The sequence below is a fragment of the Cephus cinctus genome, unplaced genomic scaffold (assembly GCF_000341935.2).
Source record: "Cephus cinctus unplaced genomic scaffold, Ccin1 Ccin1_scaffold1762, whole genome shotgun sequence".
Taxonomy (NCBI): domain Eukaryota; kingdom Metazoa; phylum Arthropoda; class Insecta; order Hymenoptera; family Cephidae; genus Cephus; species Cephus cinctus.
This window is the reverse complement of record NW_014333980.1, coordinates 98,788-116,725: the sequence shown is the minus strand read 5'-3', so window position 1 is coordinate 116,725 and position 17,938 is coordinate 98,788. Positions and strand designations below refer to the sequence as shown.

General features: G+C 35.6%; 4 protein-coding genes across 7 annotated transcripts; 3 read left to right on the top strand and 1 right to left on the bottom strand.

Annotated features, from left to right (window-relative positions):
• The first annotated feature begins 283 nt into the window (after positions 1–283).
• Positions 284–3,806, top strand: LOC107273627 (conserved oligomeric Golgi complex subunit 4). Of its 4 annotated transcripts, none has more exons than XM_015752014.2 (11): positions 284–424; positions 725–820; positions 939–1,136; positions 1,217–1,591; positions 1,671–1,879; positions 1,942–2,137; positions 2,206–2,453; positions 2,530–2,752; positions 2,827–3,093; positions 3,164–3,349; positions 3,443–3,700. In XM_015752014.2, exons 2-11 carry the CDS (start codon positions 758–760, stop codon positions 3,698–3,700), a joined length of 2,223 nt encoding a protein of 740 aa, XP_015607500.1. In that variant the 5' UTR covers positions 284–424; positions 725–757. The 4 variants fall into 4 exon arrangements, with proteins under 4 accessions (XP_015607500.1, XP_024946746.1, XP_015607501.1 ...); XM_025090977.1 differs by lacking the exon at positions 284–424 and adding an exon at positions 604–660; XM_025090978.1 differs by lacking the exon at positions 725–820 and having other exon boundaries at positions 293–424; positions 3,443–3,806.
• A 242-nt stretch (positions 3,807–4,048) lies between these two features.
• On the top strand, positions 4,049–9,066 carry LOC107273632 (protein FAN). The gene is made up of 16 exons (XM_015752024.2): positions 4,049–4,273; positions 4,506–4,739; positions 4,846–5,044; positions 5,109–5,294; positions 5,629–5,700; positions 5,768–5,976; positions 6,036–6,198; positions 6,271–6,425; positions 6,659–6,837; positions 6,907–7,038; positions 7,115–7,324; positions 7,393–7,693; positions 7,778–8,008; positions 8,080–8,168; positions 8,259–8,510; positions 8,590–9,066. The coding sequence occupies exons 1-16, from the start codon at positions 4,245–4,247 to the stop codon at positions 8,700–8,702; spliced, it is 2,754 nt and encodes a 917-aa protein (XP_015607510.1). The 5' UTR covers positions 4,049–4,244; the 3' UTR covers positions 8,703–9,066.
• A 3,510-nt stretch (positions 9,067–12,576) lies between these two features.
• Positions 12,577–14,960, top strand: LOC107273617. Its single transcript, XM_015751999.2, has 4 exons — positions 12,577–13,046; positions 13,192–13,467; positions 14,131–14,346; positions 14,474–14,960. Exons 1-4 carry the CDS (start codon positions 12,774–12,776, stop codon positions 14,957–14,959), a joined length of 1,251 nt encoding a protein of 416 aa, XP_015607485.1. The 5' UTR covers positions 12,577–12,773; the 3' UTR covers position 14,960.
• A 938-nt stretch (positions 14,961–15,898) lies between these two features.
• LOC107273618 (ADP-ribose pyrophosphatase, mitochondrial) lies at positions 15,899–17,918 on the bottom strand. Its single transcript, XM_015752000.2, has 2 exons — positions 17,247–17,918; positions 15,899–16,888 (listed from the first exon to the last, which is right to left on the bottom strand). The coding sequence occupies exons 1-2, from the start codon at positions 17,470–17,472 to the stop codon at positions 16,254–16,256; spliced, it is 861 nt and encodes a 286-aa protein (XP_015607486.1). The 5' UTR covers positions 17,473–17,918; the 3' UTR covers positions 15,899–16,253.
• Between the last annotated feature and the right edge of the window lie 20 nt (positions 17,919–17,938).

Sequence of the window (17,938 nt, the reverse complement as noted above, 5' to 3'; positions counted from 1 at the left end):
CCTAAAAGATTTTGAAAAATCTTATCTGAATATGATAGGGATAGCTCAAAGAATATAAAAGAGCACTCAATGAAATATCATTCACTATTATAATCGAGTAGCATATGAAAGTGAGAATTATGTGTTCCCATTTATTTGCTTGAATCTGGTAAATATGATATATTGCTTTCCAACAGATAGTAATGATTGCGTACCAACACTATTTTAGGAATACTGTATCTGTATCTTAGAAAGAGCTGAATGTGTACTGGGACTTAGTTGTATTATATACTATAGTTAGAACATCGGTGAAGCTGCATTCGGGAAAAAGAAGGTTTTCTTTGCGAAGAGTGTTTTAAGCAATATCATGTGTTATTTATAGTTTATGTTAAGTAATTAGTTTGACGTTTAATGTATCTTTTTCGAAGGCAACGAGTTCTGTCATGTACGTATTATTAAAAATGTCAATACAGAAATTTGAAGTGTTTGCTTCATTTGATCTATTTCTATTTATAATGAAGTATGTTGTATGCAATCCCCATTGTGATAATTATCTAATTATTGAAAAAGGTGGAAATTAAAAGGAAATGGAAAATGATTAGCTTATCAGTGCCATGTCAGTGGAACATATGGTTCCATTACTGGTTGCTGAACAGTGTTGACTGTCAGATACAGACAAGGGTATTAAGGATAGTCTGATTATTTATATTATATTTTATAAGTAAAAAACTACTTTGGTATTTAGGATTTTGTCTAAAGAAAGTATGATAAGGTGAAAATGGATCTAACAGTGAACGAAGACAACCTTCAATTTATCTGTGATAAATTGTTGGAGAATGAGGTTAGATGTTTCTTGATAATTTTCTTTTCATTTCAGTTACTATGAATCTAATTAGTTTTATACAGGAAGATTGTTGACAGTGGTCCATTGTTTAATTAATTATTAATTGTTTATTTAGGGTGCTGCGAATAAGGAACTGGATCTTATACTTTCTCGACATTGTCATGTTGAAGCTAAATTACAAAATATTAGTAAAGTTCTACCAAATCTCATTGTTATACGTGCAGAGGGAGAGAAGTTTAAAGATATGATTGCGCACACTAACAAGCTAGCTGAGAACGTCAGTGCAAAAGTTAGACAGCTGGATTTAGCTAGAGTATGTTTTTTAATATTGTTAATGTATGGATTCTCAAAAGTTCCTGCTGAATGTTAATACAGATTTTAATTACTGCATAGAGCCGTGTTTGTGAATGCCAAAATAGAGTACATGACATTCTGGACCTTCAATTGTGCAGTCAAGGAGTAGCAACTGCGCTACATAATGAAGATTATGAGCAAGGCGCTGCTCATGTTCATCGTTATTTAGCCATGGATCAACAACTCCTTGAACAAACTGCTGAGGATGTTTCTGGAGATCATACAAGTATTACCAGTTCTCTTCTGACTCTTCAACAAGCTGCTCAACAACTTAGAGCTGTCGTCACTCATAAGTTTGACGAAGCAGTTAAATCTGAAGACTTAGCATCTGTTGAAAGATTCTTTAAAATATTTCCACTCCTGGGAATGCATACAGAAGGCCTTAATAAATTCTGTCAATATTTATGTACAAAGGTATTTAATATTATTATTCAGTTTTCTCATTTACTTTTTTTTCCGATCAACACATTCATATTGGATATAAAATCTCAAGCTTCAAGAAACAGCACAGAAGAACTTAAAAACAGCACTCGATGTAAAAAGCTCTGACAAGAGAGCACCTGTTATCTATGCAGACACTATGACATTATTGTTCGAAGGGATTGCTCGATTGGTAGAAGTGCATCAACCTATAATTGAAACTTACTACGGTCCTGGTAGACTTCTCACGACAATAATGGTACTGCAAAAAGAATGTGACAGGTAAATAAAAGAATCATTAACACCATCTCCTGAAAGAAAAGCCAATATTGATTTATTACCAGGCAAATAAAGAAAATAATTTTGGAGTTCATGAGACACAGAAATATATCCGCAAAGATACAAATGATGAATGAGTATTTGAGGAAACAGAGTACCGAAAAAGCAGATCCTAAAGATCTTGATCTTTTACTTGGAGAGATAACAATCATGCACGCAAGAGCTGAATTGTACATCCGGTTCCTGAGAAGAAGAATAAACGTATATATAAATTTATTACAGCTCACACGAAAATCCATTTTTTACTTAGTTATCATTGTTTCTTTCAGAATGATTTAGAAATTAGTACAACTGACGAGGCGCAGCGCAAAACTCTTCTCAGTGAGTTTGAAACATTCGCAACAAATTCAGAATTGGCACGAGGAATGCAGGAACTCTTGAGTGCCTACCTCTCCCTGGAAAGGTACTTCCTGGAGGAAAGTGTAAACAAAGCAGTGGGAATGGATACGTTGGATCAAGCTCAACAAACTTCCAGTATGCTCGATGACGTTTTCTTCATCGTACAAAAATGCATAAGGTCTGTTATAAACTACTATCCCCATTTCTGCTTAAACTTTATCAATCTATATAATTACAACCATTTTTATAAACAGACGAGTTATTTCAAGCTGGAGTATTGACGGAATATGTGCTGTTGTTAACATGGCCTGTGGTATCCTGGAAGGTGAATTTGCTACCAGATTAAGAAATAGACTACGCCAGGGTTATCCTGCTGGTTATTTAGACTTAGCGCAGGCTTACAATGCACTGCAATCAAGTATACAGCAAGGTCGACTACAAACATCAGATACAGAACTTGCTAGACTCATGTTTCTTGTAAGGACCATTTAATGCCTATATACAATTATTATATTCTCGATATGTATTATTTCATTAGTTTCACTTTGCAGGCATATTTAAATAACGCCGATGTGAGCATTGAGTATGTTGAATCGTTGAGTAAAAGTCTTGCTGAGGAAATAGATGCAGTTTTTCCAAATATGCAGAACAGAGATAGGGGAAAGATTGAAAGTTGTTTAACGGGACTCAAAGGAGTAACGTCTACTTTAAGGGCTGTTGTTGATTACGGTTTGGAGCAGTTACGTGTCAGTGCTGTGAAGCCACGAATAACACCTTGGGTAGATGCTTTTCAATCTGTCAATCATCATATTAATGAGGTACATTATTCTTATTTCTCCGAAAAGTTGTAAGCTGTCTGCTTTATTTATCAATGAATCAATTATCCAGGATGAATTGTTGAGATACGAAACAGATGAGCCTTTTGTTCAAACATTGGTGATGAACCTGGAAGGATTACTGCAAGCATTTAAAAGTAGTCTCACAACATCTAATTACGATGCTTTGATTGGTATACTGACAGCTGAAGTAACAGCACGATTGGAAAAAGTTGTATTGAGGTCAAGCTTTAATCGCGTAAGTATATTAAGGATTACTTATATTTTTAATTAATCGATTCAACAGTTGTAAGTTTTTAAAACTTAATTTTATCTTCTATCTTTTCCACAGGCTGGTGGACTTATCTTGGATAAAGAAATACGATCCCTTGCCAGCTACTTGGCAGCAGCAACTTCCTGGTCTGTACGTGATAAATTTGCAAGATTGACGCAAATAGCAACAGTATTGAGTGTTGAGAAAGTCGAAGAATTGGCTGATTATTGTGGTGCCGATGCGATAGCTTGGCGTTTGACACCAGCTGAAGTGTATCGTATAGCAGGTCTAAGAACGGATCTAGGACCTGAAGATATTAAGAGATTAAAGCTGTAAATTATTTATTTATGTATGTATTAAGTAAATCATAATATCTTTGCATATGAATTGTATATGTAAACACTTCTATACTGTTCATAAAGAACTATTCTTTGTTTCCTTATTAACAGAATCCATTCCACACTCTTATCCTTCTTTTTCTATGCATTACATAAATGAAACTGCTTGATTAAAAGTATCAATACTTCTTCCTTTGTAGTTCTATTTATGTATTATATAATTTAAATCAGTTTAAAAAAAATGTGATCAAGAGTTTACTCAATAATATTTCAACACCAAGATGATTCATTATTGATTGGTGAATTCCAGTTTACTCTACATGCTGATTGGTTGTCTGATGTGCTTAGAATTCTCGAATGAGAAAAATGTCAAGTATATACTATACTTTCAAATGGGCTGAATAACGTTACTGATCCTGACTAATGTTGACGTTTTATTGTGATTTTTCAACATTTGACAGGTCTCAATTTTATGCGGTAGCAGCAGACTTGATAAAGTGCTATGCACTATTTAATGAGTTCATTCATCTGATATTGTATAAATGACACTGCAAGTCATGGATAAAGAGAGGTAAATTGTTCATGAATATTTTGACAGATTGTACTGTAACCTCTTCTGACAGTTTTAACAGTTTTGTTATCAATTATGCAGTTAATTGGTGTCTTAAAGTTTTACTGTATTCTTCATACTTGCTCTATTATTTACATTTACTTTGGTTTTATTAAGTACATGTAGTAGTAAATTTTTAACAGATTTATCACGTAAACAGACTTTTAGTATGTATTTCTTAATTATGATATAGGTTTACGATGCTTCTCCTGGAACCAGGAGAAATTTTTTTTGAAGACTACAGTGTTCAAATGAAGTCACCAGACTGTGCAAATTCTGTATATAACAATTGGATAGAGGGGAGATTAAAGTTATGCTCCAAATCTTTAGTATTTGTAGATAAGGATATTAATCGACCATTAATTAAAGTTCAATTGAAAGAGACTTTAGCAATAGAAAAATTGAACTCAGATGATACATCAAAACGGTAAGTATCTCTTCAATAACTTTCTTTTTATTCATTTCAGCATTTTACTAGTTTAATTCATAATTATGATAATATATGAATAAGTAAACTTTCATGTTTTTATCAGATGTAACGATGTTCTGTCAATTCACTGCAAGCAATATGTGGAAATGTTAGAAGGAAATATACTTGCTCCTTATAAATTTATCCATAAGACAACGTGCTTCTTATTTTCTTTTAATTATGCAAAAGTGGATGAGTGTCTTCCACATATGTTACAATTATTAAGAGCTACCACACTTCCAACGGCTGAACAAAATGCCATGGTAAAGATTTACAAATATTGTCATCTTCGTCACGGAATTATTACATTACAGATTTATTATATAGATCATGGCTATTGTACATTCAAGACAATCAAGAGTGTCATTCGATACTTCTTGGCTAGAAGATCTCTACGAACAAGTTGTTTTGGAAGTTCACGCAAATAAAGTTCTACCACTTGTCATTAATCCAGGCAAAGTATTATTGACGACCTGTAGGATCTACTTTCAACCTTACAATAATATGGATCAGGTAAAAACATCGAATTTAAACTTGCATCGATCAATGACTTAACACTAAACCTACCGACATATTATATATACCTATTTCTACCGATGGCTGTCAAATGACCGCTTTTGAAATAAACATTATAGTCTTTTCCAGTTGATTGTAATTATTACAGAATTTAGCATAGTCTTTAGTTCAAGAAAAATAAAAACCTGGAATTTAACAATTTTGATTAAAGTCTCAAAAGCGGTCATTTGACCGCTCTGGTAGGTTTAGTGCTAAACAGAATTACCCGATTAATTTTAAAATTTTATAACTGGTAACAATAATCCTCATATGTATAATTTACATTTTTTAGCATCCAGTACTAAAAATAAACCTCAAAGATATAAAGTATGTAATTAAACGAAGATTTCTGTTACGTCAAGTGGTATGTATTAGGTGCTGTGTACATAAATATTTTACAATTTAATAATTTCATTTCAAAATATTATCAGGGAATTGAAATAAAATGGACGAAAAATCCTGGATCTATAATAGAATATTTATTTCTATCAGTAAAGTGCCAAGAAACGAGGGACGACCTTTATGAAAAATTAATAAGTCAGCCAGCAGTTTCATTAGAAAAAATTGCTCAAAATCAAATGACCATACAGTGGCAGAATGGATCGTTGTCAAACTATGATTATCTACTTTACGTCAATAGGTAAATATCCGTAATCTTGATTTATACTGATTTTTTAATAATTGTCTTTCGAATTTTAGCCTTGCTGATCGAACATTTCATGATTTAACACAGTATCCTGTTATGCCTTGGGTCATACAAGATTACACATCATCAACTTTAGATCTAAATAACCCTAACGTCTACAGAGATTTAACAAAACCCATAGGCGCACTTGAACCTACGAGATTAGAAAGATTAAAAGTGAGTGTATTAATAATTCATTCATTGAAATAATTTGTATCAATTTTAATTTTAATTATCCATCATTTATAGGAACGTTATATGGAAATGTCAGAACCAAAATTTCTCTATGGGTCGCACTATAGTGCTCCAGGTTTCGTGCTTTTTTATTTGGTTCGAAAGTATCCTCAGTATATGCTTTGTCTGCAAAATGGTAGATTTGATCATCCTGACCGAATGTTCAACAGGTATGAAGAATTGGTGATGAGAAAATCCAAAATGAAAAGTGAAATAATTTGCTGCAAGCTTGACACCCTAAGATCTCTTATCTTTTTAATACACGATCAAATCCAAGGAACGTGCAAAATTATAATTTTTACTTCTGGATTTAATAATTCATTGCTTTCTTGCTTCTATAAAATCATTCATGATTCGTTATGCTTATTTGAGTGTCTAACATTGAAATAAAAAAACCTGACAGCGTTGCCGACGTATGGAAAAATGTATTGCTGAACATGTCTGACTTTAAAGAACTGGTACCAGAATTTTATGACACGAACAACGGTGGTGATTTTTTAGTGAATACTTATGGCATTGACTTTGGTTACCGGCACGATGGTAGAAAGATTGGCGACGTTCAACTACCGCCTTGGGCAGATGGTGAGTCAGTCTTTAAAGCAAATAATTACTCGATACAGTATCCATATTCATAAAATAATTGTATAACAGGGCCAGTGGATTTTGTACAGCAATTAAGAAATGCTCTGGAGAGTGATTACGTATCTCAAAATCTTCATAATTGGATTGACTTGATATTTGGATACAAGCAAAAAGGAATTGAAGCTGAGAAAGCTGACAATAGTAAAGAAATAACTAATGACTTAATTAATACGATAAGTTAAATGATATAAATTATTAAATGATATATTAATTCCAGTGTTCTTTCATCTGTGTTACGAAGGAGCCATAGACTTAGATACTATTCAGGATATAAATGATAGACACGGATTAGAAGTTCAAATAATGGAGTTTGGTCAAATTCCTAAACAAGTTTTTACATTGCGGCATCCAAAGCGTATGGTTTCCGGTACTTCAAGTTTGATGCGCAGCGTAAGTTCAATATCTTCTCAAGGAAGTTCATGTACAGGTAAAGTCACAAATTTTAGAAAAGTTATGCAAGACTCACATTTGTTTACTGATGTACAATAATTTCAGAATGTGAAAGCGTCAGTGACAAAGATTTCACCATATTCAAGAAATTAAGTAAATTTCAATCGCATAAACAAGCAGTGAACAGTGTTCTGATAACAAATGATTCCACAGAAGATATTGTGTCTGTGGGACAAGATGGAATGCTGAAACTTTATTCAATGAAAAGTGGAAAGCTTACACGAAGCGTAGCACTTTCAACATTACCTTTGTCCTCGTGTGTAGCTCATAAATCTTCAGCGGCTACACCTAATACGTTCACAGTTTCCTCAAATTTTGTAGTAGCTGGGTGCTGGGATAATACATTGTAATATCAATATTTTAATGAGTAGTTAATGCAATACTATTAACACTAAGCATTAACGGACTATCTCCATTTGTCACTTCCCAGGATATTTTATGATGTCGAATTTGGTCGTGTAATAGACACACTCCAGGGTCATGAAGACGCAGTATCCTGTCTAACTTGGAGTCCTTCTCGGGGAGTCTTAGTATCTGGATCTTGGGATTGCACTGCTAAAGTTTGGCGTAGTCCTTCGTCCACGAAAAAGATCAAACCAGCTGAGTGTCTGCTTGCACAATTAGATCACGACTCCAAAGTTGTTTGTTTAGACATCTCAAGGTATAAACTAATTGTTTCATGAGTATTGGATAATAAGTTTCTTTTATTCAATATATTCATTTCTTTTATAGCAATGACAGTTTATTAGTATCTGGTACAGAGGATGGAGAAATCTTTCTATGGAACATGGACAAATACAATCTTCAGTTCACCGTCAAAGGTCTGTAACTATAATTTCTAACCAGTAAACAGAATTTATTTAAATATGATCTAATCGTAAATACTACTGCTACTGTCGTTATTTTTTTAGCACATACAGCTAAATTAAACGCAATGAGATTTGATCCTCAATCTAAAACTATAGTATCTTGTGCTAATGATAAAGTATTAAATATAATTGATGTGCGAACAAGTACACAACTTTATCGTACTATTCTTGAGGATGAGCCGATTTCTCTTTATTGGAAAGAGGCTTTCCTTCTTGTAGGCGACATATCAGGAAACCTTAGTATTTGGGACCTCCGAGGTGCCATTCTATGTACCAACTTTCATTGTCATCATGGTTGGTATATTCAAGTATTCTTTATATTCTTCTAGAATAACTGAGTATATTGATCTGTTAACTCAATCATTTCATACAGATGCTGTGACATCTATTGCTGTATCGCAAGATGGTAAACGTGTAGTCACTGGAAGTAAGGACCGGAGTGTTACGGTTTGGGATTGTAATTGGGATTGGGTTGGCTTAAGCTAACACAATGCAAAATACACAATTGTAAAGCCAAGGAATTCCCTTATCGATCCAGAACAATCTGTTGAAATTATGGCATGATTTACTTGTCGTCTCATGTCAATAAAATCACTGCTGTTGGACATTGCAGTTGATACTACACTACAGCAGTCAGTTTCTGTTGCTATTTGCATGGTTATGGACTACACCGTTACTTATTAAGGATACATTTTAATGGAGAATGTTAATACATCTTGGCCTTTATCGTCTACCAATCATTATCAGTCAGAAGCAGGATAAAGACTGTAAGCTATTAATTATTTCTGTATGACGACATTGCAATGTGATATCACCGTGTTATTACGAATAAACTATGTCTAATATCGTATCTATCTATTTCTCTTATATCTGGTTAAAGTATTAAAAAAAATAATACCCGGTCGCGAACCCGGTATTCATGGCTGAAAAAGTCCACATGTCCGCATTGTCGTTTCGCGCAACCTCAATTTTAACAGCTTCTCGGTGTCATACCTTATATACAGAGATGGGACTCCTCTACTCTAGTCTCCATGTTAGTAATCATGGTAATCATACGGATTTCGCCCAACACTTGTTCGTCTTCAAAGCGGTGATTCCAGAAGCAGAAACAGAGATGAGTAGAGAGATCAAGGGAGATGTACAACGCCACGGTTTTAGGCGATACCAAAAACACGACGCTAAATCGTAGCGGCGAGCCCGGGAATAGGATTTTGTGATCACCGCCTCCGTCGATAGTGCATGTCCCATCGTAGCCGAACGAGGGCATAAAGCCATAAGGAACAAGAAGAAGAAGAAGATCGTAGCCGAACTAAACGTGATCACGAACGTATAGCTTGGCGGGCAGAGGTTCTCCGCAACTTACCGCTAGTTCCCAGAGTAACCATTAGAACGAGGCCGCTCATCAGATATTGCCAAAATATTTTTTTTTTTTGTAATCTTAAATTCGAGTACACAGTGTAAGCTCGATAAGATTTACTAAGACAAAAGCCAGCACCTGATTTCTGCTCAGAAGCTATGCCCTCGGGTTGATTTGTATAGTTATGCCAATGCTCTCGTAAGATTTCATTATTGTTTAGTTGAGGTCGAGGTGCTCGAATCTGCCATGAGGAGATAGTCCCGACGTACCGAGTTGCCCGGCAGAGGAGAATACCCGACGGAGACGTCTCCACGGACCGGCAGAAGCCCGGGTGAGATACCGATGCCCCGCTGGAGATGGGCAAAGGACTGTAGAGCGGGCGGAGATATAGTTTTGATACGGTTGAGGGCAGGCAAGGAACCCCCTGACCCGAGTTAAGGATGTGGTGCCCAGCTGTCACCCGATGACCTGGGGAAGCGGCCGTGGAGGATCTCCAAAACTTGCGTGCCGATCAACTAAGAAACGCCTCGATTTCGTTTAACGGGACGACTCGAGGGAAATGGAAAAGTTATTGGCTATAAGGATCTCGACCAATCAGATGATCAGAATGATTAGTTCTCGAATTTGACTATTATCAAAGCAGTCTGTCTCGGGGCACCGACCGAGGTGTCACGAACTCCTTCGCGCTCACGTGCTATCTGTTGATAGTTTTTTTAGCCGTGTTTCGATATGGTGTAGCAAGTTCTCGTTCGTGTAGTTCTCGCGTTTCTCTCGCGATATCCAGGAAATTCTATGGATTTCCTGTGAGTGTTCCGAAAGTGTAGTGCAGTGCCCACTCGAGTGTCCCCTGGATGCAGTTCTCGACCTTCACGGATTTGCTGCACCAGCTCCGGTGAGTACTCCCAATTTATTAATTGGTGAAGGGATTTCGATTAGACACGTCCGATTCGTTCTGTTACGTTCTCGATCCGTTGCTCTCTGTATCGCGCTATATTTGCCTAAAGCTTACTTCGACCCTCTCAAGCTCAAGCTCAACCTAACAACCTGAGCGGCCGTGCATTTCCGTAACCGTCTGCTCCCGTTTGTGCATCCAGTTGTATTTGCTGATTTTACGCGACCTCAATGATCAGCACCTACTGTTGCGTTTCTCTATTTTACGTTTCTTTATTTTTCCCAAAAAATCTACAGAATCCGTTAAGTTATCGTCTTTCTGATATGTTCCGTCAAGGCTCTCGTTTTAGCGGAGTTGGGCCTGATCCTTCCCAACTCCCAGGTCATACCGAGTCGTCAGTTCCCGGTGAAAGAGGAATTGGCTGGCGCCCGCTAACTTACGCTAGCTTATTAATTAAAATTTATATAAATTACTTGGCATAATACACTGCATACATTTGTTTTAGATGTATGCGGTTATAACTGCACTTATCTGTCTTCTCTTTATCAATTATTATGGTTCCAATAAAATACTCGGCGCAATACAATGCATCCAATTATTCTAGATGTATACGCTGATACATGGGTAAGCTTACAACATTCTTTTGCAAAATGTATATTTGCGATTGTCACTCGCACACATACTAGCTATGAAAATAGGTTTTAACAATAGTTCTGTTGCGCAACAGCGGTAAAATATCTAATAAATACATTGGTGGCATCATACGCTTCAGTGTAGGCAGGCATGAGTTGCTAATTTTTTTCATATTAAACTTACCGAGCTTACACTGTGCGCTCGAACTTAAGATTGTAAAGAAAAAAAATATTTAGGCTATATTCGATGAGTTGCCTCGTTGTAAGTGTTGGTTTTAACAATAATTCTGCTACGTAACATCGTTAAAATACAAATTTTAAAAAAATTGAGGTGCTACCATAGAGTTAATACAGATAGAGCAGACACGCCATAGGCTGCTCTGCAAGTGGAAGTGTCCGTTCGCTCATAATAAGAAAGAAAGAAATAGCTGAACCCCTTTAGCTATCCGACAGCAAGCACCCTGATTTGCATCTATCTCTCTCTTCGCCTCTGCTGCGTTGAGAGCTGGCTTGTCTGCTCTATCTGTATTAACTCTATGGGTGCTACACGGGTGTGGACCTCCAGCACCGCACTTTCTTAAAAATTTCTCAAAAATATTTCAACAATAGGCTTTTTCAATAGTTCTCGAGGAGTTCTATAGTTCCTAATAGGTTTTAACAATAATTCTGCTACGTAATATCGTTAAAATATGAATTTAAAAAAAATTAAGGTGCTAAACGGGTGTGGATCTCCGGCACCGCACTTTCTTAAAAATTTCTCTTCGCCTCTGCTGCGTTGAGAGCTGGCTTGTCTGCTCTATCTGTATTAACTCTATGGGTGCTACACGGGTGTGGACCTCCAGCACCGCACTTTCTTAAAAATTTCTCAAAAATATTTCAACAATAGGCTTTTTCAATAGTTCTCGAGGAGTTCTATAGTTCCTTATAGGTTTTAATAGTAGTTCTGCTATGTAACATCGGTAAAATATCTGTTAAGGATACTAGTCGCACCATACGCTTCAGTGCAAGTATGCATAAGAAGCTGGCTTTCAGTGTTGTTATCAGATTGTGTTTCAAATAGTTCCGGGGTAGTTCTCTCTAGTAATCAATGTTGGAATCATGGTTTCGCTTGGAACTATTGTTAAATAATGCTGGAAGCTAGCACCGCATCGCTGCACTCCTTAACGCAGGCAGGCATGAGGTGTTGGCTTTTGTCTTAGTAAATCTTATCGAACATACACTGTGCACTCGAATTTAAGATTACAAAAAAAAATATTTAGGCAATATCTGATGAGCGGCCTCGTTCCAAGGGTTGCTCTGAAAATCAGCGGTAAGTTGCAGAGAATCTCTGCCGGCCAGACTACACCAGGCTACACGTTCGTGATTACATTCAGCTCGGCTACGACGAGATATGCAGTATCGACGGAGGCGATGATCACGAAATCATACTCCCGGACTCGCCGCTACGATTTAGCACCATGCTTTTGGTATCGCCTAAAACCTTAGCGTTGTACATCTCCCCACTCATCTCTGTTGTGCATCTCCCCACTCATCTCTACTGTGCATCTCCTTACTCATCTCTGGTTGGATCTTCGTCTGTGCAGCTCTGCTGTGCAGGAGCAGACGTCGTGTTTAACAGTTCGAATTTGCGTTTTTGAACGAAAACGGTAATTTGATAAATTGTGTCAAAAGATCTGATGAAAATGTGGAAGTTCATGACTCGGGGCATTCGAGAAACATTGGAGCGCCGTACGAACTGTCGAACAAACGTTTACTCCCAATCTTCGCCAAACAATAATGAGATTCAGGTTAAGAACAGACCTGAGTGTAGTGGGAAATTTCATGCACCAAATTTAACTTCTTGTAAGGATAATAATATATGCGGCTCTACCAAAACTGCTGGAGCTAAGGATGAGAAACACGATTCCAAATGGAATCCCAGGCATACTTGGAGAGAAGCTATCGGTTGGGTAGGTTTTAAAATGACTTGTAAAACTTTCTCTACAATGAAATTGTAATTTATATTACATTTTATTATGAGCATTGTGGATACTCAACATTATTTTTTATGTTAATAAAGAAACATTACAGAATACCGAAATTTCCTTTGTTTAGTCAAGCATGCTTGCTGTCGGATGGGTGGTTTGTCAAACTTTGTGTCTTCGAAGGAGAATCTTTGAAGCAGATCAAAAGTGCACATGGCGCCAAAAAATTTTATTCGGCCAGGAGGCACGCATTTCACATTTACTCTTGAAGGCAACAAACTTACACCCTTATTATGTTTTACCTGTTACAAATTGCATTGGTCAGAGCAATGACAACAGTGGTAGCAATGCGGTAGAACAGGAATGGACAGCAAATAAACCATATGGGCCGATCACCATTGAAGAGGTGAGAATGTTGTTCTGTAGACATTATACTCTTTAATAATATTGAGATAACAGTAATTCTTGATTCTTTGGGTAGTTTTAGAGTTTTTAATTTGATATTGATATAGCATAATAAATATGGAAGTCAATTTAATGATACTCAATATAGTATACATGAACATCATTCTCATGTACTTTTTAACACAGTTACTTTTTATTTAATATTTTGTTCTATGATAATCATATTTTATTTACATTGTAAATATCAAAAACTGATGTATGCCTAGAGCACAAACAAGTAGTATATCTAATATAGATTGCTGTTTAAAAATATGCATTCCGTATGCTGTATGCATCTCTATTATTGTAAACAATATATTAATGTTAATGACTGTAAATTGTCACAAAAATGTATCGTATGTTTGCTTTTTTTCCTCCTTCCCAAAGTTTATACATCCTTCTGTTTTTGATAAAACTTACAAGTCAACTTAAATGTTATCACTCAACGATCATATTACAAAGTCATGGTTGTATACACTTAATGACTATTAAATGGAGCAAATGATGGAAGGTGTTTATATACACTGTCGTCAACTAATAATCTAAAATCTCAGTTTTTCTTTTTATCTCTCTCTGTAGGATATTATTCCTCTGATAACAAATGTGACATTTTATATTGACACAGGCTTTCCAAGAAGCCGGAGACGAATTCACTCGAACACATAGATTAGTAATGGGAGAATTTGAGCTTCGCTTTGGAATAAAAGCTATCGAAGAGAAACGATACAAAGATGCAATAAAGCACTTTTCCACTGGTGCGACGTTATCGTCCCCAGGAAGTACGTTCAACCTTGGATTATGTTATGAAATGGGAATTGGAACATTGGTTGATAATTTAAAGGTACGCGTCATTTAAGATAGCAAATATAGTCCTTACAAGAGTCAATAAAATTATCATATCCGTATGCAAAGTATTCCTTACAGATTTTTTCTTTAGAATTTGTATTAAATCATTACTTATGATTCAGGCTGCTAAATATTATCACGATGCAGCTGAACAGGGTCACGCTGATGCTATGTACAACTTAGGTGTCTTTCATGCTCAAGGAAGAGGTGGACTTCCAATAGACACTAATATGGCACGAATGCTATTTACCAAAGCAGCAGGATTGGGTCAGGTTCAGGCTCAGGAAGCATTAAGTTTGGAGAAAAATATAAAGAAGAATAATCTAAAGGATAATTCAGTATTAAGGATGAAAGCTAATCCTTTCCAAGCAAAGAGGATAAGTAAGGATGACAATACAAAAGATAGCATGTTTGTAAAGATGGTAGAATATGAAAACGATATTGCTACTAACCTGGATGCTGAAACTGTCTCGAACAAGTCATATTCTGATCATATTATAAAGCAGGGTCAGAACCCTACTGATATATTTTTAGGTTTTCTTGGTTTACATGAACCAAACCCAGTACCTATTACTGTTGGTTGTAATAATAAAAATATGTCGTACTAAATTTTATCTATCATTAACACAATTTTTTGTTGTGAAAGTACAATATTTAGTAATTGTACAGCGTATAAAGTAAAAAAGAATCACGATACCGATTACCTAATTCTAATAATCCGACTTTGCAGGTGAAAGATATTTACTTGATTAGTCATTTCTGTGGAAGAAAAAGTTTTGTTTTCCTAATCCACATTTTGATGCACTTATACTGCATTGTCTACACAGTGTAATAATGTTTTAATTATTTTACTAATCTCTGATGGAGTATTTTATCTAAATTCTGTACTTATGGCTAGGGCTTCTGTTGAGATACTGGATAAAAGAAAGATGATTAATTATTATACAGTTACAAATTTCGTACTTTTACTATATTGAGTACCTTAAGAAACCCTAAACTGTTTCTTCCATTAAGTATTGATAATGACTATGCAATAATAATTACATTGATAAACATAGTTATTCCATTAACACCTCATTTTCGTTATAGATTTACTACTCGAATACGAAATACTTATTTAGCAGTATATATATTTTTAATTGATAAGCCTATAAATTTCTTTCTAGTCGTTTAAGTTATTTTAAATAGATATACTATTATTTCAAAAATTGAAAACTTTAATAATTCGTCAGCGCATCTATATTGTTCAGAAAAAATTGTACATTTGTGTAATGATAAAAGTATTGCTATCTATGATATATTGTGATATGAAACATACATTGTACAGAAAAAGTTTAGAAGTGGTCATACTTTCTAACTTTCAACTTTTTTGCAGTAACAAAGTATTTCCTTCAAAATATGTACAGTATCATCTCGTTTTAATACAAAAGGTCTACTATCGATAGATTGTATTTTTAAAATGTATTTTATTTTTAGAAATTGACACGCAACACAGATCTAAGAACAATTTGGATGGTATAAAAATTTCGATGTATATATACATAGTATTATTGTTAGTAATCATTTTATTTCGTACATATAACAATGGACATGTGAAAATAGTTATTGAATAAAATTGTGCCTAAGCACTTTGAATTTCTTATTTAAAATATGTGAAGCAATACGGCTTACAATTCTGTGAAATTGTATTTCTTTTATATCAATGGTAATTACCACAATGGTAGTATCAAACAATATAATAATAGCATAAGAAAATATTTTTAACTTTGGCAAGAGATTAATATATTTTGTCATGAAAACTTCTGAGTGGAGTATAAAAATAAAGCTAGCTGACACTTTGAGTGTGCGTTTATCAAAATGAAAAAAGCAAGAAATGCTCATTTTTGTTATTGACACAATTTCTTACCAATGAGCATTACGCTTATGTGCAGTTTGTTTAATAAATTCTGCATGATTAGCATACAAGTTGAGATTTCTATTAGCATCCATCCACCGGACGTTAGATGCATCATCTCCTGCTTTTAAACTTAATCTGCCAACAGTACTACCATCCTCATCATGGAAATTCAGAGCAACTGTTTCCATCCAAGCATTATCAGTGTTACGGGGATCATCCACATATCCTTTATAAATGGTGTCACCCTTTTCAAAAAATCTTTTGATCGAATCTTCTAATTCTTCTTTCTCTTCTTGAGTCATCTCTATTGAATTCATAGCTTCTTCCATGAATTCCCTCTTAAGTGTTGCTGTGATGGTCTCCCCTGGATCTACCATTCCACCAGGTATTCCCCATTCACCAGAATCTTTTCTTTGTATTGAAATAAACTGTAAAATTGGTTTTTCTGTCTCTCTATTTATCTCCAAAGCACCCGTGCCATTGCGCTTCCATCGAGTTACTATTGGATCAGCTGCATGATTTGGTCCCCAGCGACCAAGAAGACCTCGACCGACGATGCCAGTACGACCCACAGGATTTGAAGGGTAGCCATTGTCATCGACAACGTAGTCACCCATAAAACTTTGACGGTTCACCTTGTCTGTTGAAAATGAACAAGCTGAGCACTCGTCAACTGTATTGGAGCCATGTAGGGGCTCTCCAATGAGTCTCTCTTACTTGCCTCATTAATATTACGAATATTCCATACATTAATTCTTTTATTAAACTTAGAAATACTGTATTAAACGATACACAAAATACGAAATACCATTCTATACATTCCACCCTGCATGATACTAAATGGTACTAAAGAAAAATCGTTGCAGCTCTACATTAATATATCACATTTACAAATTTGAAATTTACTACGAAATTCCTTTCACAAACAGAAACAACTTTTTTACAATCACAAAACATATAAAAGTATAAAAAACAAGTCATGCAAAATCCGATCTTACCATCGATCGAATTCCAGTTTGGTTTGAAGGAAGGGTCATCAATTTTCGGATCCGCCCAAGGTTTCCCTTCAAGGACAGGCGAAGTATAATCAACAGGTTGATAATCCGGATATTCCTCGGTCCATGGAACTTTATCTTCAGGCACTGGAAATCTATTAATATTGCTGGACGGATACAGGCCTTGTCTGCATTTCTGATGGATCATTTTCAAAAATCTTCTTCTCATCAGTCCAAGGGCCAACTAACTCTTCGCATTCGTATTTACACAGCACTCATAAGCCCTCACAATCAGAATCAAACTTCATTTGCTTAAGCTATTCTTATCGCACACGTAAGGCTAGTTTTAATGAACCATATACTGCGTCCATGAGACAAGCTAAATGACAATCATGATGAAAGAATAAATAACAGGTGTGCTCATACTAAAATGCGTTGTAACTAGAGTTGCGCACTCACGTGCAGTCACGTAACATCACAACACACACACTAGCCTCTCTCGAATAGTTGTTTAATCATGTTACACAAAATGAAGCCATGTTTTTATAAAGTAGCTTTATTTATTTATGAAAAAAAACAACCGTTAACCCTGCACGTGGCCGTGAACCGTTTAACCCGCGAAAAGGCGCGCTATGAGCATTTCTCTCATTCGACACGAGTCAACCTATAGAATGACGCAGCAGTGAGAGCGAGAA